Here is a 26,924-nt window from a genome sequence, read left to right as displayed (position 1 = left end):
TGGCACGGTTCCAATACCCAATTGAACTTGCAGATCCCTTCCTAATAGGTTAAACACCGCCGAGGGTAGCAGGAGAAGGTCTTGCCTTGTTGCCCTATCTTCATATCCGACTTCCACGTTGTCCACAATGGGCACTTGTATTGTCTTTCCTCCGATACCGGATACCCCCATTACTTTTGTTCCTGTCCGGGCGCCGGGGGGTATCTGGATTACGCTAGATCTTTCGGCACCCGAATCTACCATAAAGGTTGTGTCACACCCTTGGGGACCTAATTTCAAGTTTACCAGGGGTTCCTGTCGATAGTTTCTTTTCCCCAAGGGTAGGAACCCCGACCTCCCTAGTCTTCATCTTCCATCATGGCATACGAGCGCACTTCCCGTCGGTATCTGGGGCACTCGCGCCTGAAGTGTCCCTCTTCGTTGCAGTGAAAACATCTTAAAGCCTTCCTTAGCCCTCCTCCTTGCTCCTGGCTACTACCTCGATCCAACCATGGTCCCTGTCTCTCTCTCTACTATCTGCGGTTACTTGTCGCACTGTCTGGACCATTATCCTTGCCGTCTTCTGCTTCTCTTCATCCCTTCTTACAAACACTTTCTGTGCCTCCCTAAGTAGTTCACTTAAGGGTTTAGTATTCCAATCTTCTAGTTTTTCCAGTTTTTTTTTTCTGGCCATGCTTTCGATACAAATTCAACACGAATCAGCTGTTGGCCAACCTCCGTCTCAGGGTCTTCGATTTGCGGAGCGGTAGGGGGCACATATGGGGCGGCAGGTGGTCGAGCACCTCCCATGTATTCTTTTTCTGTCCCCCTTCATTTATCATTTTCAATTTATAACTATTTGTCGTTGGTAACCAGCATAGGGCATAATCACTTTCTTTGGGTTTAACGTTAGGTTTTGAATTCACGTACAGATTAAGGGCTTTTTGTACCCAATCCTCGCTAGACCCGAACTTAGGCCATCACACAGCCGACCCTTGGATCGGCTGGCGGGACCAGAATTCACAGTACTGTATCATTTTTTCTTTGACTTCCCTTTTCGCCTCCCATAATCCCAATTTTCTAACATCCGTCCCAACGGACTATCAGGGGGTACCCCGGGGTATTTTTCATCATTGGCGCCTGGATTTCCTTTACCCTTTTCTCTCTTAGACCCCTTATTTCCCATCTCGAGGACTTGCCCGGTTCCAATCCACCCGCAGGCTACCCCGTGGTTCCGCACTTCTTGCGCACCACGTCACTGTAGGAATTTAATTTGAATGTGACCCACCTAGCTCGATTACTCCTGTCCAATTCCGGAACCTGTATTCCCGCGATCGCCCAGAAATCCACACGCAGGCTACCCCGTGGTTCCACAATTCTCGTGCACTACGTCTCTGCAGGATTCACCTGCAGGGTAACCCCGTAGTTCCACAATTCTCGTGCACTACATCTCTGCAGGATCCACCTGCAGGGTAACCCCGTAGTTCCACATTTCTCGTGTACCACGTCACTGCAGGATCTCTTACCTGGGTGCTGTGCACAGAAGTTAATCGATCGCTCACTGTCTCGACAACCCCTCTTTGTTTCCTTGAGTCCGCCGGATATCACTCGCTCAAGCCGCGCGGGGCGACGAGCAAGGAATCAGGGACTGCCGAACACGGCAGGGTGCACCTTCTCTGATGTCCTTCCTTGCCCCCCTCACGGCTGGAGTGTGGATCCCGGACAAGCGCCCCAAGTTGTCAGAAACGAGCCACGCTCCCGAATAATGGCTTCAAGACAAATTCAAGGAAACAAAGTTTATTAACAGTTCTGCAGAGCTGGGCCCCTTCAGAGAAGGGAACCCTGAACCTTACAGGGCAGCAGGTTTTATCCTTCTTCCTTACCACCCCTCCTCCCTGACTCGGGAGGTACATAGTCTTATCCCATTCCATATTTGGAGTTGTTTTTTTACACATTTCTGTAAAACAATAGTCCATATCTCAGGACTTCAATGATTCCACAAACAGTTAATTTTGTCAAGGCTTCTGCATTCATAATTAGATCACACTTGTTTACAGACTTTAACCCGGACATAATTAAATCACAGTTGTCCCTAGACATAATTAAATCACATTTGTCCTTTGACTTTAACCCGGACCTGTCAGAAACACACATCTTAATTTTGAATCTTACAATAAATACCACCCTTTTTCTTTTTAAGATGTGCGTTTCAGCTAGCATTTCTCTCACTCCCAGGGGGCCCACCTTCTTCTTTAATAGCATAAGTTTTAGCTCGTTTGTCCCATGATGGGGTGTCGCTACTGCCTGGAGCTGGGACACGTTACGTCTGACCAGTGCCTGTATACAAGGAATCAAGCACGGCAGGATCAAGAGAATCATTAGACCCCCGCCTGCTACGAGGAGAGCGGTACGTCACCAGCTCCCTCCTAGTAGCCCGTCTAGCCAACTCGTGTTCCCCAGGGATCTCCAGGTTTGTACTGGCACGTGGGCCAGCTTCCGAATTTTGTCGGATATTTTTAACACAGCCTTTCCACTGTCGTCTATCTTAAGGCAACAGTTTGTAAGATTGAACTTCCCACATACCCCGCCTTCAGAGGCCAATAGGTAATCCACAGCCAGCCTGTTCTGGTATATTGCTGTTCGCATCTGGCTCTGCTGTTTTGCCAACAGCTCCAATGCCAGTGCCGTTTGATTGGTTATCACTTCCACCACCGCCTGCAGTCTAATAATACGGTTTAACATGTAGACAGGAGTGCGATACCTCCACGACCCATCCTGGGCCCAGGTCGCTGGCCCATAGTATTCAATGATGCGAGCCGGTGGCCACTCATCAACCCACTCGCCCACCTTTATCTCCCGTGTTTCTCTCCTTAATGAATCAAACAGCTTAATTCCCAGCTTCCGGTCACCCTCCTGAGGCAGGAGGAAGAACTCCGGTCTTATGAGACCCAGGAAGCAAACACCCGCCCAGTCCCACGGTAGTTTGGTATACGCCTGATTACCGCAGATCCAGAATAACCCCTCCGGGGCAAATCCTCCTTTCTTTGCTTCCTTCCATACTTCCCTGACCCTGGGGACCCCTTCGTACGGATTCGTTCCGCTGCACTTCCAGAATTTAGAGCCGTTTCCTACGGCCTCGCAACTGCCATTCGGTTCTCTGGTTATGTACCATGCTGGCTCCTCTGGCCACCAGGTAACATTACCTTCCCTCTTTGCTAATTTAATGCTTCGGCAGGGACTTTCTCCCACCTTTACTTTCCCCTTTCTTTCAGCACATACTTGTCCCTCCGGGTAATTGGTCAATTTCCACCTTTGCTTCTTCCGGTCTGGGACATTTGTCCAATTGTGCGCAAGCAACTCCCACACACTCAAGCTCTCACCCCTCCACGGCCACTGTTCACTCATGTGCGGTCCTCCACAGACCCAACAACCACTCACATTTAGGCTCGTGGCAATCCGAGTCGCTAAGTCTATAAAGAGGTTCTCTTTAACATCGGGGAGGACTATATCTCTCTCTATCTCCTGATATATAGACGGGTCCGTGGAGACCACTGCCGCCTTCCTTTGCTCGCGCTCTTCCGCCTCCTTTTTAACCATATAACCATATAACCATATAACAATCACAGCACGGAAACAGGCCATTCCGGCCCTCCTAGTCCGTGCCGAACTCTTAATCTCACCTAGTCCCACCTACCCGCACTCAGCCCATAACCCTCCACTCCTTTCCTATCCATATACCTATCCAATTTTACCTTAAATGACACAACTGATCTGGCCTCTACTACTTCTACAGGAAGCTCATTCCACACAGCTATCACTCTCTGAGTAAAGAAATACCCCCTCGTGTTTCCCTTAAACTTTTGCCCCCTAACTCTCAATTCATGTCCTCTCGTTTGAATCTCCCCTACTCTCAATGGAAACAGCCTATTCACGTCAACTCTATCTATCCCTCTCAACATTTTAAATACCTCGATCAAATCCCCCCTCAACCTTCTACGCTCCAATGAATAGATACCTAACTTGTTCAACCTTTCTCTGTAACTTAAGTGCTGAAACCCTGGTAACATCCTAGTAAATCGTCTCTGCACTCTCTCTAATTTATTGATATCTTTCCTATAATTCGGTGACCAGAACTGTACACAATATTCCAAATTTGGCCTTACCAATGCCTTGTACAATTTTAACATTACATCCCAACTTCTGTACTCAATGCTCTGATTTATAAAGGCCAGCGTTCCAAAAGCCTTCTTCACCACCCTATCTACATGAGACTCCACCTTCAGGGAACTATGCACTGTTATTCCTAGATCTCTCTGTTCCACTGCATTCCTCAATGCCCTACCATTTACCCTGTATGTTCTATTTGGATTATTCCTGCCAAAATGTAGAACCTCACACTTCTCAGCATTAAACTCCATCTGCCAACGTTCAGCCCATTCTTCTAACCGGCATAAATCTCCCTGCAAGCTTTGAAAACCCACCTCATTATCCACAACACCTCCTACCTTAGTATCATCAGCATACTTACTAATCCAATTTACCACCCCATCATCCAGATCATTTATGTATATTACAAACAACATTGGGCCCAAAACAGATCCCTGAGGCACCCCGCTAGTCACCGGCCTCCATCCCGATAAACAATTATCCACCACTACTCTCTGGCATCTCCCATCTAGCCACTGTTGAATCCATTTTATTACTCCAGCACTAATACCTAACGACTGAACCTTCTTAACTAACCTTCCATGTGGAACTTTGTCAAAGGCCTTGCTGAAGTCCATATAGACTACATCCACTGCCTTACCCTCGTCAACATTCCTCGTAACTACTTCAAAAAATTCAATAAGGTTTGTCAAACATGACCTTCCACGCACAAATCCATGCTGGCTACTCCTAATCAGATCCTGTCTATCCAGATAATTATAAATACTATCTCTAAGAATACTTTCCATTAATTTACCCACCACTGATGTCAAACTGACAGGTCTATAATTGCCAGGCTTACTTCTAGAACCCTTTTTAAACAATGGAACCACATGAGCAATACGCCAATCCTCCGGCACAATCCCTGTTTCTAATGACATCTGAAAGATCTCCGTCAGAGCTCCTGCTATCTCTACACAAACTTCCCTCAAGGTCCTGGGGAATATCCGGTCAGGACCCGGAGATTTATCCACTTTTAAATTTCTTAAAAGCGCCAGTACTTCCACCTCTTTAATTGTCATAGGTTCCATAACTTCCTTACTTGTTTCCCACACCTTACACCATTCGATATCCTTCTCCTTAGTGAATACCGAAGAGAAGAAATCGTTCAAAATCTCTCCCATCTCCCTCGGCTCCACACATAGCTGACCACCCTGATTCTCTAAGGGACCAATATTATCCCTCACTATCCTCTTGCTTTTAATATAACTGTAGAAGCCTTTCGGATTTACTTCCACCTTATTTGCCAAACCAAACTCGTAACTTCTTTTAGCTTTTCTAATCTCTTTCTTAAGTTTCCTTTTACATTCTTTATATTCCTCGAGCAATTCCTTTACTCCATGCTGCCTATATCTATTGTAGACATCCCTCTTTTTTCGAACCAAGTTTCTAATATCCCTTGAAAACCATGGCGCTTTCAAACCTTTAATCTTTCCTTTCAACCGAACAGGAACATAAAGATTCTGTACCCTCATAATTTCACCCTTAAATGACCTCCATTTCTCTATTACATCCTTCCCATAAAACAACTTGACCCATTCCACTCTCTCTAAATCCCTGCGCATCTCCTCAAAGTTAGCCTTTCTCCAATCAAAAATCTCAACTCTAGGTCCAGTCCTGTCCTTCTCCATAATTATATTGAAGCTAATGCTATTGTGATCACTGGACCCGAAGTGCTCCCCAACACATACATCTGTCAGCTGACCTATCGCATTCCCTAACAGGAGATCCAACACTGCCCCATCTCTAGTCGGTACTTCTATGTATTGTTGCAAAAAGCTATCCTGCACACATTTTTCTTCTCATCCTGTATTATAATCTCCTTTACCTTATCTGCATGTTCCTTAACCAGTGTAGATGGGATGTCCCACTGCCCTCCCTTGTTTATACACAACCACCGGTCTTTCCTGGGACAGCTGAGACTTCTCATGGTCCCCCCCTGTCCCATGTATCCTTTATTATAGACTTGGTAATAAGGTTTACTATTCTCCCAACATGTCTCTCTCTTGCTTAGATCATAGCATCGATCATTCACATGCGAGTGGGACACAAATGATCCTGGGAACACCCTCTGCCCCACTCGTACCACGGTTCTGCACTTGTCACATTTCCCTTCAATTTCCCCGACATATAGAATCAAATATATTACAGTCAATAATGTTACAGTCCACATAGAGTTCATTTTTGCTGCCTTTTCAGCCTCACCACCAATGGTTCTTCACCGGGAACACAGGTCCACTCAGTGTGGCTTTCGGGCTTCACCGGTCCTTTTACCCTGGATGCGTGTGTCCACCCTTTTTCTTTTGTCCGTACAGCCACCTCTGTTGTTAGCAGGACCTGGAAAGGGCCTTCCCACTGTGGCTGTAACTTCTCCGGCTTCCAGGTCCTTACCAGAACCCAATCTCCAGGCACGATCTGATGTAAAGCAAAATCGAGCAGCGGAGTCTGGGCCAAGAGACCCTTTTTCCGCAGTTCTGCAAAGGAACAGGACAAGGCCAGTAAATTGTTCTTTACAAATAAATCACCCCCCTGTAGTGTGGGATACCCCTCTATTTTATTCCAATATGGCAGTCCAAAGAGCATCTCATAAGGAGATATTCCTATATCCTTGCGGGGTGCAGTTCGTATTCTCAGGAGAACGATCGGCAAACACTTGGTCCATGGTAGCTTGGTTTCCAACATCAACTTGGTTAGCTGTGCCTTCAGGGTGCTGTTCATTCGTTCTACTCTTCCCGAACTCTGGGGATGCCACGGGGTATGGTACTTCCATTCGAAATCAAGTGCATCGCAAATTAACTGGTGCGTATCTCCTTCTTGGTACGTGGTAGTGACATTCCCGTTATTCCAGCTATCCTTTCTGGGGTAATGCATCGCTGTCCTTTACTGACCCGGTGTCCCAGATACCTTACTTCCTTTTCTACAAATTGTAACTTTTTCTTTGAGACCCGTAGCCCCTGCTTCCCCAGGAAGTTCAGTAGTCTGATGGTGTCTTCCTGCACCCCTTCCTGTGTTGGCCCGGATAGTAATAGATCGTCCACATACTGTAGCAGTTGGCTCTCTGGAGCACATTGGAATTCTGCTAGTACTTGCTCCAAGACCTGCCCAAATAGGTTAGGTGATTCGGTGAACCCCTGTGGCAGGACCGTCCACCGGAGTTGTCTTTTCCGCCCCGTCGTAGGATTTTCCCATTCGAACGTAAACATGTCACGACTGCTCTCTTCTAGCGGGCAACTCCAGAAGGCGTCTTTTAGATCTATTACACTGAACCATTCATGGTCAGGGGAGATCTTACTCATCAGTGTGTAAGGGTTGGGCACTACCGGGTATCGGGTTTGGACTACTGCATTTAGGCCCCGCAGGTCTTGTACCATCCGATAAGTCCCATCTGGCTTGCGCACCGGGAGTATTGGGGTATTATACGGTGACATACATTCCTCCAGTAGTCCGTCAGCGATCAGTCCTTCAATCACCGGCTGCAGCCCTTTTCTTCCCTCCATCGTGATGGGATACTGCTTCCTCCTCACTGGGCGACCATCCGGTAGCAAGGTGATCTGTAAAGGGCTGATGTTCAATCCTCCCCTGTTTCCCTCTCTATACCATACCTCGGGCTTCTTCTTTTAATGCGAATAATTTTACTATTATTTCTCCATTGCTTGGCACGGTTCCAATACCCAATTGAACTTGCAGATCCCTTCCTAATAGGTTAAACACCGCCGAGGGTAGCAGGAGAAGGTCTTGCCTTGTTGCCCTATCTTCATATCCGACTTCCACGTTGTCCACAATGGGCACTTGTATTGTCTTTCCTCCGATACCGGATACCCCCATTACTTTTGTTCCTGTCCGGGCGCCGGGGGGTATCTGGATTACGCTAGATCTTTCGGCACCCGAATCTACCATAAAGGTTGTGTCACACCCTTGGGGACCTAATTTCAAGTTTACCAGGGGTTCCTGTCGATAGTTTCTTTTCCCCAAGGGTAGGAACCCCGACCTCCCTAGTCTTCATCTTCCATCATGGCATACGAGCGCACTTCCCGTCGGTATCTGGGGCACTCGCGCCTGAAGTGTCCCTCTTCGTTGCAGTGAAAACATCTTAAAGCCTTCCTTAGCCCTCCTCCTTGCTCCTGGCTACTACCTCGATCCAACCATGGTCCCTGTCTCTCTCTCTACTATCTGCGGTTACTTGTCGCACTGTCTGGACCATTATCCTTGCCGTCTTCTGCTTCTCTTCATCCCTTCTTACAAACACTTTCTGTGCCTCCCTAAGTAGTTCACTTAAGGGTTTAGTATTCCAATCTTCTAGTTTTTCCAGTTTTTTTTTTTCTGGCCATGCTTTCGATACAAATTCAACACGAATCAGCTGTTGGCCAACCTCCGTCTCAGGGTCTTCGATTTGCGGAGCGGTAGGGGGCACATATGGGGCGGCAGGTGGTCGAGCACCTCCCATGTATTCTTTTTCTGTCCCCCTTCATTTATCATTTTCAATTTATAACTATTTGTCGTTGGTAACCAGCATAGGGCATAATCACTTTCTTTGGGTTTAACGTTAGGTTTTGAATTCACGTACAGATTAAGGGCTTTTTGTACCCAATCCTCGCTAGACCCGAACTTAGGCCATCACACAGCCGACCCTTGGATCGGCTGGCGGGACCAGAATTCACAGTACTGTATCATTTTTTCTTTGACTTCCCTTTTCGCCTCCCATAATCCCAATTTTCTAACATCCGTCCCAACGGACTATCAGGGGGTACCCCGGGGTATTTTTCATCATTGGCGCCTGGATTTCCTTTACCCTTTTCTCTCTTAGACCCCTTATTTCCCATCTCGAGGACTTGCCCGGTTCCAATCCACCCGCAGGCTACCCCGTGGTTCCGCACTTCTTGCGCACCACGTCACTGTAGGAATTTAATTTGAATGTGACCCACCTAGCTCGATTACTCCTGTCCAATTCCGGAACCTGTATTCCCGCGATCGCCCAGAAATCCACACGCAGGCTACCCCGTGGTTCCACAATTCTCGTGCACTACGTCTCTGCAGGATTCACCTGCAGGGTAACCCCGTAGTTCCACAATTCTCGTGCACTACATCTCTGCAGGATCCACCTGCAGGGTAACCCCGTAGTTCCACATTTCTCGTGTACCACGTCACTGCAGGATCTCTTACCTGGGTGCTGTGCACAGAAGTTAATCGATCGCTCACTGTCTCGACAACCCCTCTTTGTTTCCTTGAGTCCGCCGGATATCACTCGCTCAAGCCGCGCGGGGCGACGAGCAAGGAATCAGGGACTGCCGAACACGGCAGGGTGCACCTTCTCTGATGTCCTTCCTTGCCCCCCTCACGGCTGGAGTGTGGATCCCGGACAAGCGCCCCAAGTTGTCAGAAACGAGCCACGCTCCCGAATAATGGCTTCAAGACAAATTCAAGGAAACAAAGTTTATTAACAGTTCTGCAGAGCTGGGCCCCTTCAGAGAAGGGAACCCTGAACCTTACAGGGCAGCAGGTTTTATCCTTCTTCCTTACCACCCCTCCTCCCTGACTCGGGAGGTACATAGTCTTATCCCATTCCATATTTGGAGTTGTTTTTTTACACATTTCTGTAAAACAATAGTCCATATCTCAGGACTTCAATGATTCCACAAACAGTTAATTTTGTCAAGGCTTCTGCATTCATAATTTGATCACACTTGTTTACAGACTTTAACCCGTACATAATTAAATCACAGTTGTCCCTAGACATAATTAAATCACATTTGTCCTTTGACTTTAACCCGGACCTGTCAGAAACGCACATCTTAATTTTGAATCTTACACCCCCTCAGGTGGGCTCCGTGTAAACATGAGATTCTTTGCCTCCCCCTCCCAGAGTGTTCTGCCCAATCCCACTCAGGTGGGCTCCGTGTAAACACGGGCCTCTGTGCTTCCCTCCCCTCCCCCCCCCGGAGTGTTCTGCCCACCCCCCCCCCCTCAGGTGGGCTCCGTGTAAACATGAGCCTCTGTGTCTCCCCCCCCCCCCCGGAGTGTTCTGCCCAACCCCCCCTTCAGGTCTCGGCATTGTTTTACCAAACCTGTCTGTCTGCTTCGGCTGCAAGTCATACTGTTGCTGGGATACCGGCCTGTGTGTTGGTTTATTCCGCTCGAGGTATGTAAGGGGTTCGGGTTTAGAAATACAATCGGATCGGGTGCTGGTGAGGCGGATTCTTAATATTGATTTTGTTTCAGGACCCCCTGTCTCAGCAAGTGAACAGTACATTAACATTAAACACGCTCCAACAGAGATTCATTCTTTAGAAACAAAAACAACTAGAAAAATCTGCTCCAGATTCCTTGTGTCGTTTAGAAGAATGTTTTCCGGTTTTACCGAGCGGTACAAAATCCCACTGGGACGTGAGTGTGAGTAGACGGAGTGATTCAGGGGCAGAATGGACACAGTGGAAGCACACCCCTTTCCGAGTGATGGCGGCTACAGTCGATGATCCTCAAGTTCATCCTGAAGTGTAATTGCCATTCGACCGTACTCCGGTTTACGAGACAGCACGGTAGCGTAGTGGTGACAATCCTTTACAGTACAGAGTCCATACAGTACAGGGTTTTTGATAGGATATTAGTGGGTTTGTACATTCTCCCTGTGTCCGTGTGGATTCCTCCGGTTGCTCCGATCTCCTCCCACAGTCCAAAGGTGTACTGGTTGGTAAACGGAGTTCTGTGACAGTCTCGAAGATACCTCCTCATCCCTCAGTCTCTGGGGAACCTGGCCTTGGGAACCAAGGAACTGGCTCTTCCAGCCGTTTATAGACTTTGTTTCCACAGGTATTTTTTTAGATCTGCGGGTGACCCGACCAGTAGGAGTACCAACCTTTAAGTTCGGTTACCCTTTGAGAGCCTCTGCACCTGACAAGCAACATCTTGAACCAGGAAACGTGTGTCATGTTTGATGGACCCTGAGGTTACCGATAGACCTCTCCTTATCTCTTCCCCTGAGGACAATCTCACCTGACGGTATCCGTGGTTTTCATAGCATGGTCCTGTTATGGTCCAATGGCAGCATCCTGGGCTGACTCCCAGAAGCTTACTGAGTTCCCGAGACTGTAATCCCTGTTTCCGAGTCTGCCTCTGACATTCCCAGGTTTTTGACCTATGATGATCCCAGGAAATTTCCCAAGACTATTCCAACTATTGTCACAAAACTGAACCTGAGGAACCCTTCTGACTGAATTCGCATTCATAAAGGGGATGAGTGGAAGACAGCTTTTAATACCCCGACAGGTCAGAATGAATATTTATGACTAACTATCGCAGATGTGAGGTATTGTATTCCTGGACGACCTCCTGTCATGTTTACTAAAGCAATCTAGTGAAGAGAAAGTGTAGAGAAAGGGGTGGATACAGCCCAGTCCATCACAGACAAACCCGTCCACACCATTGTATACATTCCCACGGAACACTGCCAAAAGACGCCCACTATTCAGGACATGCCCTCTTCTCGTCACTACATCTGGGAGAGGGATACTGGACCCTTATGGTCCGCCGCCACCAGGTTCAGGACCAGTTGTTCCCCTACAACCATCAGGCTCCTGAACCACTGTGGCTAACTTAAATCACCAACAAATCTCAACTCCTTCCACAACCTACAGACTCACATTCAAGGAGTTTACAACTCAATTTCATCATTTTTTTTATTTGCAAATTTATTTTCCCTGTACGTTGGTTGTTTCTCCATCTTTGACTCTCCCTGCGTAGTGTTTATTAAATTCTGTTGTGTTTATTTTTCTTCTCAGCAGCTACAAGAAATGGAATCTGCCCATGAGGTATGTGGTAATGTATGCGGGTTTTGATAATGAATTTGCGTGGAACTGTCAAGAAAGTATGTAGGTTTGATTTATTGCTATGAGGGTGTGGATGGTGATGAAGATTTCACAAGAACTGATATAATCAGCCGGATTTGCTGTATCCAGTCCCAGTGTGGAACAACATTCCGATCAACATCGAACACGGAGCAATGCAGTCCAGAAACATATCATTAAAGTATCATTTAATGCCCGACTAAACTAATGCCATCGGCTGATATAATACCCTCACTTGTCCATTCCCTGCTCATTCAAACACCTATTTAAAAGGGACTTTATAGCCTCTGTCATACTTGCCTCGAGTATCAGCCCTGGAAGGGCATTTCATGCACCCACCAAAATATGTGAACAAAAACTTGCCCGGCATATTTCCATTCAGATTAACTCCCCTCAGTGTAAATGCATGCCTGCTAGTCTGTGATATTTCAGTCCTGGGACAACTACGCCAGTTGTCTATTCTATAACTCTGTGATCGTACAAAGATTTGTTAAATCTCCCTTCAGCCTCCACAACTCCAGAGAAAACAACATGTTTGGCCAAACTCTGTTTATAATCAACGTCAGATCTCAGCAAGTGCTACAAATGCCTATTCACCTACTCACACACCAATATTCAAGGTCAGAAACAGTACCCCCAGGAGAGGTGACCCTTCACCTGTGAGATTGATGGGGACAGGGACTCTTTCCAGACTCCTTTGCAGTGACCAGACATGATACCGAGTGGGGAAAATTTTGTTCTGTAACTTTGCTATATCCACCATGACATATGATTCTGGGTTCACAGGGATGATTATGGGGTAAACGTATGAGGAGCGTTTGGCAGCTTTGGGCTTCCACCCACTGGAATTGAGAAGAATTCGGGGTATCTCACTGAAACCTACTGAATGCTGAAACGTGATGGATGCAGAGAGATGGTGGGGGTATCCCGAACTAAAGGGCAGAGCTTCAAAATTGAGGTGAGACCGTTTACGACAGAGGGAAGGAAATTTTTTTTCTTTTTAGTCAAAGTAATGCATCTGTGGAATGTGGTGGAGACCAAGTCCATGGGTACATTTCAAGCGGAAATTGATATTTCCAGACTAGTCAGGACCTCGAAGGATATGACAAGCAAGCAGGCGTATTTTAGTTGGTTGGGATTTGGGATCAGCCATGAAGGACCGGCAGAGCAGCCTCGATGGACTGAATGGCCTAACGCTGCTCCTATGTCATGCGGTCTGATGGACAGCATCTCCTGTTGGCTACCCATTGTAATTCCACACCCCATTCCCATTCCAACATGCCTGTCCATGGCCGACCCTTCTGCCACAACGACCCTACTCCCCGGTTGGAGGAGCAACATCATACTCCGGCTGCCGATATTACAGCATGAATATTGATTTCCCCAACTTACAGAAAATTCTCCCCTCCTCCAGTTTGGCTCTCCTCTCGCCTTCTGTCTTCTCCTCACATCTCCAGCACCTTCCTCAGATACCTCTCCTCCTTACGGTTCTGCAATTGTCCGCACTCCTCTCCTCTCAGATTCCTTCTTCAGATGTTTATCTCTCCTCCCTATCACCTCCCATCTTCTTACTTCATTTCTCTTCCTTCACCCACTTATCTATTACCTGTCTGCTTGCATTCCTTCCCCTCCCAAACCATTCTCATTCTCTCTTCTGCCTCCTTCCTTTCCAGTCCGCAAGAAGGGTCTCGACCTGAACCGTAGATTTATTATTCATCTCCATAGATGATGCCTGATCTGATGAGTTCCTTCAGCATTTTGTGTGCATTTGACTGTTATAAATTCGCAAAGAACAATTGTTCTGCTCAGATCCCTGCAGAACACCACGTCCCTGACCTCTAGGCAAAATACCCTCTATATGCACCCACCCTCTACTTTCTATAAGTTAATTCTGGGAGACAAGCCAATTATGTATCCACACAGCCTTGTCTCCCTGCATCCCATGCCTCCTGACTCTCTGAATACACCCATCCACTGCTCTAACTTCAATACACTTTGTCACATCCTCAAAAAATTCAACATTAGAGATTAAGGGTGAAATGTGAAAAATTTAAAGGAACTGTTTCACTGGGAGTGTGGTGTGTGTGGAATGTGCTGCCAGCGGAAGATCAATTTCAACATTGATGAGAGGTTTGGATGACTACATGTGTCGCAGGGGTATGGGCCACTACAGGTCGGTGGGACCAGGCAAAATAATCGTTCAGTAAGAACTAGACGGGCTGAATGGCCTTTTGGTGCTGTAGTGCTCAAATAAATAGTACTAGAGTAATTTCAAAGAGTAAGTAACAGTATATTGGAACAGTGACGAAACACATGTTTCAGGAACTTCACTAATGACGTTATGGTGTACACCAGTTGGTTGTCATAGAGAATTTGTTGTACTGTTAGACATGTACATAAACATTTTATTCAATCATCAGGACCTAGATTATTATTTCATGAATTCTTTCTGTTATCAAAATTGAGCTCTACTGGTAATTTTGTCAAATGGGAATGCAAAAGCTGTACCAACTTCATGCTCAGGTACATCAGCTTTCACTGTTGTCCTGCTGTGCTAAGGTCTGCATGAGGGTCCGTTCCCATTCCCATAGTACTTCACAAGCTTCCTGTTTTCCACCAACACCATTCCTTACAGTGTCAGCAATTCCAGTTCCCCGCGCCTGTACCTCAAGTAAAGTCGGTTAGATAATTCATTTCCAGAATCAATTAGGTCACTAGACCATAAGATACAGGAGCAGAATTAGGTCATTTGCTCCATCACCTCCGCTCGGCCATTCCATCGTGGCTGATTTATTAGCCCTCTCAACCACATCCTCCTGCCTTCTCCCCATAATGTTCACACATTGACCAAACCAGAAGCGATCAACCTTTGCCTTAAATACACCGAGTGATGAGGTCACCGCCACCGTCTGTAAAATGAAATTTCATAGATTCACCACACACTTCATAAATTCCTCCCCATTTTCATTCAAAGGGAATGTCCCTCTATTCTGAACCCGTGTCCTCTGGTCGTAGGCTGCAACACTACAAACGTCCACTCTACATCGACTTTAGGCCATTTTACTATTCAGTAGGTTTCAATTAGCACCCCTCATTCTTCTAAATTCCAGTGAATCCAGGCCCAGTGTGTTCAGCCACTCTTCATATAAGTCCTTCATTTCTGAATCAGTATTGTGTACCTTTATTGAACCCTCTCCATCGTTTCCTATATTATGGGTTTAAAACTACCTACAATTGTGCACTGATTCCTACTTTACTAATCTATCTAATTTCTTCTGCTATAACCCTGTTTCCTCAAAACGACCTGCACCCCCGCCCCCTTCCTGCTCTCGTATTGTCTGCAAACCTGACCACCAATCCATCACTCAAATCATTGAGATGCAATATGAAAATAAACGATCCCAACACAGACCCATGTGACAGCGAACCAGGAAGGGCTCCCACTATTCCCACACTCTGTCTGCTGCCAGTCAGCCAATACTTTATCCATGCTGGTATCGTTCCTGTAATACCCTGCACTATTCCCTTGTTTAGCAGCCTCACCTTGTCAAATCCCTTCTGAGAACCCAAATACACAACATCCACAGATACTACTTTGTCCATCTTGCTTGTTATTGGCTCAACGAATTCCAATAGATAAGTCAGGCAGGAATTTCCCTTACTCAAACTGTGCAGCTATTGGCTTATTTTATAATGGGCCTCCAAGTACCCCGAAACCTTTTCCTTATTAATCGACTCCAACACCTTCCCAACCACTGAGCTCAGGCTATTGGCAACACCTTCCCAAACACTGAGCTCAGTCTATTGGCAAAATCGCTTCTTGAAGAGTGGAGTGATATTTGCAATTATAGACTTTCAGACTTTTGAACAACTCCCAACTCCCTTTGCACATCTGATTCATCAATTTGTTCCACGTTCTGATATTCAGGGACAGCCTACAGTCATGTTTACTTCAGGAACCTGGTGAAGAGAATGTGATGGATAGAGGCCAGTCCATCACAGGCAAACCTCTCCACACCATTGAATACATTCAGAATGACCACTGCCTCAAGAAAGCACCATCCATCATCAAGGACGCCCAGCATTCAGGATATGCCCTCTTATCACCACCACATCTGGAGACCCTTACAGCAGTCAGGCTCCTGAAGCAGTGTGGATAATTTAAATCACCAACAAATCTCAACTGATTCCACAACCGACAGACTCACTTTCACAGAGTCCACAACTGATTCCACAACTGACTGACTCACTTTCACAGAGTCCACAACTGATTCCACAACCTACAGACTCACTTTCTCGATGTAGTCTCATTATTTTTATCTGCATCTTTTATTTTCCCTGCACATTGATTGTTTTGTCCGTCTCTGTCTCTTCCGGCATCGTTTTTCATACATTCCATGAGCTTTGATTTGTTTTGTGCAGAATCCTCCAATATCTTCACATTCAGAAGTGTAGGAATCTGCCGCGGGAGAAGGAGGGTTAATGTAGAGCTGGCTGGTCTACAGTGAGGGATGTTTACATTCCAGCAGCCTTTCCCCGACCGCTTCAAGTGATTCAGCACGCAGCTAAAACTAAAGAATAATTTTATATGCACCCACTCGAAAAACTGCCACGTCTGTCCATTCAGGATGAGGCCCGGACTGACACAAAATTCTCAGTTTTCCCTACCTAGACTTTTAGAGACCTGCGACGTAGTTCAGCCCCGACTAATGAAGGCCAGAATACCATCCGCTTTCTTCAACCCCCTACCAGCTTCGTTATAAGAATGTGATGATGCGTGGAGGGGGGAAAATACCACTCTAGGTTTGCCGATCTCCTAGTGGACATACCGCCTCCCTTGACCCTGCCACTTTGATTTGGACACCTCTTTATTGTGATCCGCCACTTGCCTTTATTGGATTCTTACTCCTCGTTAAATTCATTTTGAAGTTTAAAATTATCAGTGGTGGGGTTATTAGTTATGGACTGGGAGAGACTGCACTGTTTCGCTCTATCCTGTCGCTTTCTCAAGGGAATCTGCTGTTCGCCCCTCAGACGGGCTACGTTTAAAGTTGGGATTCTGTGCCTCCCCCTCCCGGAGTGTTCTGCCCAACCCCCAACAGTCCTCGGTTTTGTTTTACCAAACCTGTTTGACTACTTCGGCTGCAAGTCCTTACTGTTGCTGGGATACCGGCCTGTGTGTTTGTTTAGTCCGCTCGGTGTGTAAGGGGTTCTGGTTTAGAAATACAATTGGACAGGGTGTTGTTGATGCGGCATTTTAAAATTGATTATGGCTCAGTACCCACTGTACATGAAATGAACAGTACATTAACATTAAACACGCTCCAACAGAGATTCATTCTTTATAAACAAAAACAACTAAAACAATCTGCTCCAGATTCGTTAGTCGTCCAGAAGAAGGTTTTGCCGATTTTAGCGAGCGGTACGAAATCCCACTGGGACGTGAGTGTGAGTAGACGGAGTGATTCAGGTGCAGAAATAGACAACGTGGAAATACCCCCCTGTCCGATTGATAGCGGGTGCTGTCAATAATCCTCAAGTTCATTTTGAAGTATAATTGTAATCCGGCCGTACTCCTGTGTACAAGACGGGACGGTAGCGTGGTGGTTCGCACAGTGCTTTACAGTACAGGTGATCATGGAGTACACGCTGACTGTAAAGAGTTTGTACTTTCTCCCCGACACCGTGTGGGTTTCCTCCCACAGTCCAAGGACTACTGGTTGTTGGATGGAGTTCCGTGACGGTCCCTAAGATCCCACATCCCTGGCCATTTATAGACTCCAGACCGACAGGTATTTTTTTACGATCTGCGGTTGACCGGACCAGTAGGAGTACCAGTGTCTGAGTTAGACCATCACCTGAATACCAGCGCTCTTGACGGGAGACCACTTGTGTCAGGACACGTTTGTCACGTCTCTGAGGTCCTGACAGATTTCACTTTATCTATTCCCTTGGGGTCCGCTTCTTCTGAGAGTTTCTGTGGTTTTCGTAGCATGGCCCCGTTATGGTCCTGGGAAACTTCCTGGGATCATCATAGGACAGAAACATGGGAATGGCTCTATCCTGGGCCGATTCCCAGAAGCTCACGGAGTTCCCGAGACTGTAACCCCTGTTTCCGTTCCTGCCTCTGACATTCCCAAGTTTTCGACCTATGACGATCCCAAGAGGTTTCCCAGGAGTATTCCGACCTCCTCGGGGTTTCCAGTAAACAGATTGCAAACGCACACACCGCCCCATCGGCGCTATGTTTGTGTCATGAAGTTATTTTAGGGGCCTGCCCAGCGCATGAACGACTCCTTCTCTCCCTCAGGACCCGAAATGCTGGTCAAGGACAAGTATATTCAAGAGGCTCTTTCCGCAGGGTTTTTCAGATCCTGCACTTCCCTAGCGGGAGCAGGGTTCTTTGTGTGATCAGAAAGATGGGCGTCTGACACCTTGCATCGATTATAGTGGCTTTAACAAAATAACAGTGTGAATCACTCCCACTTGTCAATAACTAACACAGTTTGAATCACTGCAAGGGGCAACTATTCTCGTAAAACTGAACCTGAGGAATGCCTCTAACCGATAGAGGTGTACAAGATAATGAGAGTAAATGGCTAGCACGAGAGGGTACAGTTTTAAGCTGCTTGGAAGTTGGTACAGAGGAGATGTCAGGAAATGTTTGTTAACGCAGATTGTGGGGAGTGCTTGGAATGGGCTGCCGGCGGCAGTGGTGGAGGCGGAAACAATAGGGTATTTTAAGAGACTCCTGGATGGGTATATGGAGCTTAGAAAAATAGAGCGCTATGGGTAAGCCGAGTTTCTTCTAAGGTAGGGACTTACTCGATACAGCTTTGTGGGGCGAAGAGCTTGTATCGAGCTGTAGGTTTTCTGTGTTTCTGTGTTACATACCTCGAGCAGAATAAGCAAACACACAGGCCGGTATCCCAGCAACAGTCAGGACTTGCAACCGAAGCAGACAAACAGGTTTGGTAAAACAATGCCGAGGACTGTTGGGGGTTGGGCAGAACACTGCGGGGGGGGGGGGGGGGAGGCTCAGAATCCCAACTTTAAACGGAGCCCGTCTGAGGGGCGAACAGCAGGTTCCCCTGAGAAAGCCTCAAGACAGGGCAAAACTGTGTTGTCTCTCCCAGTCCATCAGTAATAACCCCACCAGCTGAACATACAGGTAACTTCAAACTTTAAAATGGGGTTAACCAGGAGAAAGATCCCAATAAAGATACTTGGGGGACCTGGATAATGAAGACGTGGGCCATCTCAAAGTTGGGATAGTGAAGGGATACGGCGTATCCACTAGGAGGTTGACAAACCTAGAAGGATATTCTCCCCGCTGCCCACATCATTACATCCTTACAATGAAGCTGGTCGGGTGTTTAAGAATGCTTATGGAGCGTTGGACTTCATTAGTCGGGACATTAATCTCAACGGCCATGTTGAGCTCTGAAAGTCTAGTTAGACGACACTGAGAGTTTAGTGTCATTTCTGGTCTCCTCCTGAAAGGAAAGTCGTGGAGGTTTTAAAGAGGGAGAGTAGGAAATTTGCCCAGGGCATTGTTTTGTTTCAGGCAGTATGCGGGTGTACAGCTGAATCACGGCAAACTGGAACTTGAACCTGAAACGGTCGGGGAAAGGCTGCTGGAATGTAAACATCCCTCTCCGTAGACGAGCCAGTTCTACATTAACCCTCCATCTCCCTCGGCAGAGTCCAACACTTCTGAATGTGAGGATGTTGGAGGATTCCCTCAAAGCAGCTACACAAGTTGATAGACAGAAAGGCCATGATAGAAAGGATCACAATGGGAACATTAGGCCCATCGAGTCTGCCTGCCGTCCCACCATGACTAATTTCTTCTTCTGTGCAAATTCTGATTGATTTCTGATCCTCAGGGTTCTTCCGGGGCCGTGTCCGTATAGTGACGCAGTGGGCAGAAGCTTCTGGACTGATGAGCTCGATTGTTGTTACCTGTGAGACTGGCCACACTCAGGGTGGAGGACTGATCATCAGCAGACACCCTACCATCGTGATGTAGGAACCATGAGCCATATTTAAATGACAAAAACACAAATTAAAAAAACAACAAATAAAAATAGCCGAATCACACCGAATCGTTGGTCAATGATTCCTACCCGCTTTACCCTGGGCAAAGTAGCGTGAGGAGAGAAATGCGGGACACACGGTTAAAGAGTCGCTTCTGACCGTGAACATAGAATTATAGAACCAAAAACAGGCCATTCATCCCACCTATCAGACGCCAAACTACCGTGCTGCCTCGACCCATCGACCGGATGCGTCGCTCCCCAAATCCCAGCCCTCATTACCTGTGCAGATCACTCTGAAATGTGGAAACCGAAGCCGCATCCACCACTTGCGCTGGCAGCCCGTTCCACACTCTCACCCCCTGAGTGAATGTTCCCACCTCACCTTCCCCTTCGGCACTTCAATGAAAAAATGTCTGAAATAGCCTCTCACATTTTTGCAAGAGCAACCAGCCCCATTTAATGGGAACCAGGACACATCATCTTTAATTGCCCAGAAAGTTTATTGAAGACTGCACCTAAACTAGACCATGATGCACCCCACAATGTAGTTACAATCCTGTTTCAAAATAAACATAATTATCTATCTTGTCTCCAGTATACAAACAACATTTACACATCCCCATCACCAGAGACATTGATGCTGTGTATGTTCGGAAAGGGACCACTGAGCCAACCCGAGCGTATCAACCCGGTTTAAAACACTTTATTAAAAAATAACGTTAAAGACATTGAAGTGTGTACAGTCAGCTGAACGACAAGACAATGTTTGTGTGTGTAACGAGTGTGTTTATCGAGCGCTGCCCGTCACAAGCCGAATGGCCGAATCCTGCTCTTGTATCTTATAGTCTCCCATCGTCGTGCAGCCTCAAAAGTGCGCATTTGAGGATGCACGTGTTGATAGACCGAAGGGCCCTGAGATAAAGGAGCAAAATTAAAACATTCGGCCCTTCCAGTCTGCCTGCCATCCCATCATGACTGATTTACCCTCCTGTGGAAACTCTGTTTAATTTCTGATCCTTAGAGTTCTTCCAGGAGTTAAAAATAACTAGTGAGCTTAATTTCAAAATTCCAGTTTACCTTAGAGTACAAACGAACATACAAATCCTCAGCAAACTAAACAAAGAGCTGAGAACGATGGCAAGATGGGTAAGGCAAAAAACCCAGCTCTTCTGAAAAATCGATCACTTCTATAATAAGATAAAGGAACTCACTTCGATGATGATGAAATAATTAACAGGATAATAAATTTTCCTGCTTCCAGCTGGGTAAAGGTGTCAATTTTAACCGATGTTTCCATTACAAACTCTGCCATCTTCATCGGGGATGATGCCTGGGCATGTCTAGTCCAGTGGTATATATATTTCCGTCAGCCGCCCTGATTAGACATGCCCAGGCATCGTCCCTGACGAAGATGCAGAGTTTGGTAATGACATGTTGATTAAAATAGACACCTGTACCCGGTTGGAAGCCGGAGAAGAATTTAAACGTCCTCAACGCCGGGAAATCCCTGGGTCCTTTATTTTAAATTAATACGCTGCATAATTTTAGTAAATGCAGCACATGTGTAATGTGCTCATCCTTAAACAATGAAAAGTGAGAAAGGTGATATATCAGTATGGAGAGGCCACTGCACAGGATTGGAAAATGCTGCAGAAAGTTGTGAACTCAGCCAGCTCCTTCATGGGCACTGGACTCCACAGCATCCAGGACACATTCAAAAGATGATGCCACAAAAAGGTGGCATCCATCATTAAGGACCCCCGTCACCCAGGACATGATTTCCTCTAATTGCTACCATCAAGGAGGACGTACAGGGTCCTAAAGAGCCACTCACTGTTTCAGGTACAGCTTTTTTTCCCTCTGCTATAAGATTTCTGAATGGACAATGAGCCCATGAACAGTTGCTCAGTATTTTTCCTCTCTTTTTAAATATAATGTTGTACATACGTTGTAATTTATACTTTTTATTACTATGTATTGCAATGTACTGCTGTCACAAAACAACAAATTTCACCACATATGCTGGTGATATTAAACCTGTTTCTGATACACAAACACACACAGCTGGGCTCAGACATACAACACTCCCACATTCCTCCCTTTGTGACACCCTGCTTGCTCCGTGGCCCCCGATGAAGCTCAAACTGTTGCAACACCTGCCCTTTAAATTCATGGCTGAGGCTGTGTTGCATCTGTTCACTGTTTGAGGTCAATATTAAATGAAGAGCATTGAATGGGAAGGAAGGTTTGAATACAAGAATAAAGATCTCCTCTGAAGGTATATGGGGTCCTGGTGAGAGCGTACAATGAAACACTGTGTACAGGTCTGGTCTCTCTCCCTGAGAGTCAGTCTGTGGAATGAAGGGAATGAAGAGAAGGTTTCCCAGATTGATTTGGGGGGAGGGAAGGATGAGCAGGTGTCCTTAGAGAGATTATACGGACAGGGTAGCGGTATAAAATTTGAGAGGGATAGATAGAGTTGACGTGAATAGGCTGTTTCCATTGAGAGTAGGGGAGATTCAAACGAGAGGACATGATTTGAGAGTTAGGGGGCAAAAGTTTAAGGGAAACACGAGGGGGTATTTCTTTACTCAGAGAGTGATAGCTGTGTGGAATGAGCTTCCTGTAGAAGTAGTAGAGGCCAGATCAGTTGTGTCATTTAAGGTAAAATTGGATAGGTATATGGACAGGAAAGGAGTGGAGGGTTATGGGCTGAGTGTGGGTAGGTGGGACTAGGTGAGATTAAGAGTTCGGCACAGACGAGGAGAGCCGGAATGGCCTGTTTCCGTGCTGTGATTGTTATATGGTTATATGGTTATAGGTATGATGTTTCCTGAATGTGGTTTGGAACCAGGGATCCAGACTCAAAATCAGAGGTCAGCTCAGCAGGACGGAGATGAGGAAAAAGTTTCTCACCCAGAGTGCGGCAAATATTTTAGAATTTTCCCCACAAGGTTTCTGAATTGAAAAGGCAAATTTGGTGTCTCGGCGATGTTGGGAACTTTGCATGAAAGTGGCGCTGAGGTGAAAGGTCAGGCATGTTCCGAATGGCGATGCATCCTCCTGTTTCTTATTTTCTAAAGCACAAGTTTGCCTTTGCGGTGAGAGCACCTCAGATCCATCAGCAGCCGCTGCAGTTATTTCACGTTCTCATTATTTATTTCCCAAGAAAATTTAAAAAAAAAACAAACCACTGGAGGAACTCAACGGGTCAGGCAGTAACTGCAGCGATCTGTGGAGGGAAGTGGACAATCGACATTCCAGATGAAGGATCTCGACCAGGCAGGGCGACTGTACATTTCTCACCAGGATTCTTCCAGGATCATGTTTCTTACTGCAGGTTCCAGCATGTGCAGTCTCTTGGGCCTCTTTTTTCAGAACCTGTCCCTTTCAGTCGGGCCTCAGACTGAACCAGACTCTTGTCTTCGGCTTCATTTCTGTTCTGCTTCTTCTTTAGCCCATCACGCCTACGGGTCGCCAACAGCAGCTCGCCAGAGACCCCAATCCAGGGCCTGGGTTGATCGGCCCTGTGGCTTCTTTTTTCACCACACGACTTCAAACGTCTTCCAAGGGGATGGTCCTTCTGATCCCGGGGATGAGGCCTTTGGAGATTCAGTTGACGTTTCTGTCGCACTGTTTTTTTGTCACAAGCCCAACCCTCCAACTTTCGCAGCCAGGCTTAGGCAGTCCAGGGCCACGTTTTCTTTACAGTTCCCACCTATTTAACATTTTTCTGATCCCACCCTGATATGGAAATAGCCACATTTTTCCCCAATGAACACATCCAGCAAAACCACGGTCAGTGCCCGACACTGCAGCGTGCAGGGGATCAGCAGCTCCCGGAAAGTGAAAGCATTCGGAATCAGGAAGTGCTGGGAGTTAACATGGCTTCGAAAGGACAGGTCGACAGTTGGAATGAGGAGGCAAATTGTCCTGTCTGTCTGGATTTCTTCATCGATCCGGTGTCACTGGAGTGTGGACACAACTTCTGCCGCTCTTGTATCACACGGTATTGGGAAAGGGAGGAGAGAAACTCCTGCCCGGAATGTAGAGAGGAGTTTGCTGACCGCACCCTCAGGGTGAATCGGGCCTTAGCAAATCTGGCTGAAAAAGCTCGAAATCTAAACCTGAATCCGAATGGGAAGGGAAGTAAACGTCACTGCGAGGAACATGAGGAAGAACTGAAGCTGTTTTGTAAAACGGACAAGACCTACACCCAGCCCATTACTTTGTATTATTTTGTATTACTTTGTATTATTCTGTTACTTTGTTAAGTCTTTCTGTAATCACCAACATTCTCGGTTGCCGGTGTCAAATTGCTGTTAGTGACATGATCATCATTGAGAGGTAAGTCTAGTGGCTGTAATGCGTCCATCTTGTTGGATGCAATTGACCCGGATTTGTTCTTCAGCTGAGCATCCAATATCTGGTCCACGTGACGTCCACATGTATGGTCTCCAGCATCCACTTGTCCTCTCGGTAATCACCTGCTAGGAATTTTTTTTACCAAACTCAAAGTTCCAAGCTGATCTGCTGGAAACCGGCTCAACTGCTCATCCTCCAACGATCTGGTTTCAGGATGTCTCGGCAAGATCTCAGACTCCTGTTCATGAACATCATTGCAGGTGTTTGATGTGTCGTCGCATGGACTAAATGTCATCCAATGCACTAAAAAGAGAAAAAGCTGTTCACCTTGTGCTTCAGAGAAATGTCCTCCTTGTCCATAGTTTTGTTCGAATGTTTGAAGGTTTGGATAAAACTTTCAACTAACAGATTTGTTTCGGTGTGGTGGTGATCTGATTTGAAGTATTTGATGCCATTTTCCTGCATGAATAGTCTAAACTCCCCTGACGTCTATTGTGGTCCATTGTCACACATAATTTGTTCACCATCAGCAACTTGTGGAGAAGGAAGTTGTCAGAGTGGAGGAAGAGCAGAGTGAAGGTATGACCTTCTGCCACTTCAAATGAGCATCCACAGCAGCCAGAAACACAGATTCCAGGAAAAGCCCAGCAAAGTCAACATGCACAGATATCCATGATGAAGACGGCCATTTCCGCGGGTGTAACGGTGCCTGTAGGGGTGCATTTTGAACTTTGTAGCATCCCAAACAGCTTTTGTCAAAGTCTGCAATCTATCTATACCCGGCCAGCACACGTAACTCCGGACGAGACTCTTCATCTTCACTGTATCCACCTTTCTTTCGTGCAGAGTTTCTAACACCCTGGTGCAGAGTTTAGAGGGAAACTCATCATGAGGCTAACTCATCAGCGTTCTTTGACATACCAACAGTTGGTCTCATCTCACTGAGAGCACTGGAAACATAGGGCTGCCTATGAGCTGGCCATCCTTTTATGGTGATTTCATAGACTTCCGACAATGTTGAGTCATTCCTGTTTCTCTTTGTGTTACTGAATGTGTTACTGGAGTTGATCCACCAATGAAGTCCCAAAACGTTGACTGTACTCTTTTCCATAGATGTTGCCTGGCCTGATGAGTTCCTTCAGCTTTTTGTGTGTGTTGCTTGGACTTCCAGCATCTGCAGACTCTCGTTTTCCCTTAAAAAGGGAGCATGCCTTATTACAAGGGAGCATGCCATATGAGAATAGGTTTGAGTGAACACGGCCTTTCCTCCTTGGAGCGACAGAGGATGAGAAGTGACCTGATAGAGGTGTATAAGACAATGAGAGTCATTGATTGTGTGGATAGTCGGAGGCTTTTACCCCAAGGCTGAAATGTCTAGCACGAGAGGGCATAGTTTTAAGCTGCTTGGTACAGAGGAGATGTCAGGGGTAAGTTTGTTTACCCAGATTGTGGTGAGTGCTTGGAATGGGCTGCCGGTGGCAGTGGTGGAGGCAGAAACAATAGGGTATTTTAAGAGACTCCTGGATGGGTATATGTAGCTTAGAAAAATAGAGCGCCTAGGTTGTTCTAAGGTAGGGACATGCTCGGAACAGCTTTGTGGGCCGAAGCGCTTGCATTGAGCTGTAGGTTTTCTGTGTTTCTATGTTACATACCTCGAGTAGACTAAGCAAACACACAGGCCGGTATCCTAGCAACAGTCAGGACTTGCAGCCGAAGCAGACAAACAGGTTTGGAAAAACAATGCCGAGGACTGTTGGGGGTTGGGCAGAACAGTCCGGGAGGGGGAGGCGAACAGCAGATTCCCTTGAGAAAGCCTGAGGTCAGGGCGACACTGTGCAGTCTCTCCCAGTCCATCAGTAATAACCCCACCAGCTCAACATACAGGTAACTTCCAACTTTTAAACGGGTTTAACGAGGAGAAAGATCCCAGTAAAGACACTTGGGGGACCTGGATAATGAAGACGTGGGCCATCTCAAAGTTGGGATAGTGAAGGGATACGGTGTATCTACGAGGAGGTTGACAAACCTAGAGGGATATTCTCCCCGCTGCCCACATCATCACATCCTTACGTTGAAGCTGGTCGGCTCTTTAAGAATGCGTATGGTGTGTTGAACTTCATTAGTCGGGACATTAATCTCAAGGGCCATGTTGAGCTCTCTAAAAGTCTAGTTAGACGACACTGAGAATTTTGTGTCAGTTCTGGTCTCCTCCTGATAGGAAAGTAGTGGAGGTTTTAGAGAGGGAGAGTAGGAAATTTACCCAGGGCATTGTTACCCAGTATGCGGGTGTACAGCTGAATCGCGGCAAACTGGAACTTGAGCTTGAAACGGTCGGGGAAAGGCTGCTGGAATGTAAACATCCCTCACCGTAGACGAGCCAGTTCTACATTAACCCTCCATCTCCCTCGGCAGATTCCAACACTTCTGAATGTGAAGACGTTGGAGGATTCCCTCAAAGCAGCTGCACAGGTTGATAGACCGAAAGGACATGATA

At 46.6% G+C, this 26,924-nt stretch overlaps 2 protein-coding genes and 1 long non-coding RNA gene across 3 annotated transcripts in view; 2 read left to right on the top strand and 1 right to left on the bottom strand.

The window, feature by feature from the left end:
• The window catches only part of LOC140720160 (zinc-binding protein A33-like), a 489,530-nt gene that overhangs the window by 398,422 nt on the left and 64,184 nt on the right, over positions 1-26,924 (top strand). The window lies entirely within an intron of this gene.
• LOC140720130 (endogenous retrovirus group 3 member 1 Env polyprotein-like) lies at positions 1,487-6,178 on the bottom strand. Its single transcript, XM_073035016.1, has 2 exons — positions 5,978-6,178; positions 1,487-3,564 (listed from the first exon to the last, which is right to left on the bottom strand). The coding sequence occupies exons 1-2, from the start codon at positions 6,131-6,133 to the stop codon at positions 2,392-2,394; spliced, it is 1,329 nt and encodes a 442-aa protein (XP_072891117.1). The 5' UTR covers positions 6,134-6,178; the 3' UTR covers positions 1,487-2,391.
• Positions 11,891-20,126, top strand: LOC140720182 (uncharacterized). Its single transcript, XR_012097122.1, has 3 exons — positions 11,891-11,987; positions 12,810-12,981; positions 19,913-20,126. It is a non-coding gene; the product is annotated as an uncharacterized lncRNA (long non-coding RNA).

Source organism: Hemitrygon akajei, unplaced genomic scaffold (assembly GCF_048418815.1).
Source record: "Hemitrygon akajei unplaced genomic scaffold, sHemAka1.3 Scf000037, whole genome shotgun sequence".
Taxonomy (NCBI): domain Eukaryota; kingdom Metazoa; phylum Chordata; class Chondrichthyes; order Myliobatiformes; family Dasyatidae; genus Hemitrygon; species Hemitrygon akajei.
This window is presented reverse-complemented; position numbering and strand designations above follow the sequence as displayed.

What these genes read in the sequence shown, in the direction of transcription:
- LOC140720130 (XM_073035016.1), bottom strand. Translation starts at nt 6,133, where the DNA reads ATGGGACAGGGGGGGACCATGAGAAGTCTCAGCTGTCCCAGGAAAGAC. An exon ending in TACAGGATGAGAAGAAAAAT is followed by an intron (nt 3,565 to 5,977) that starts GTGTGCAGGATA and finishes ATGGTTAAAAAG; the next exon opens with GAGGCGGAAGAGCGCGAGCA.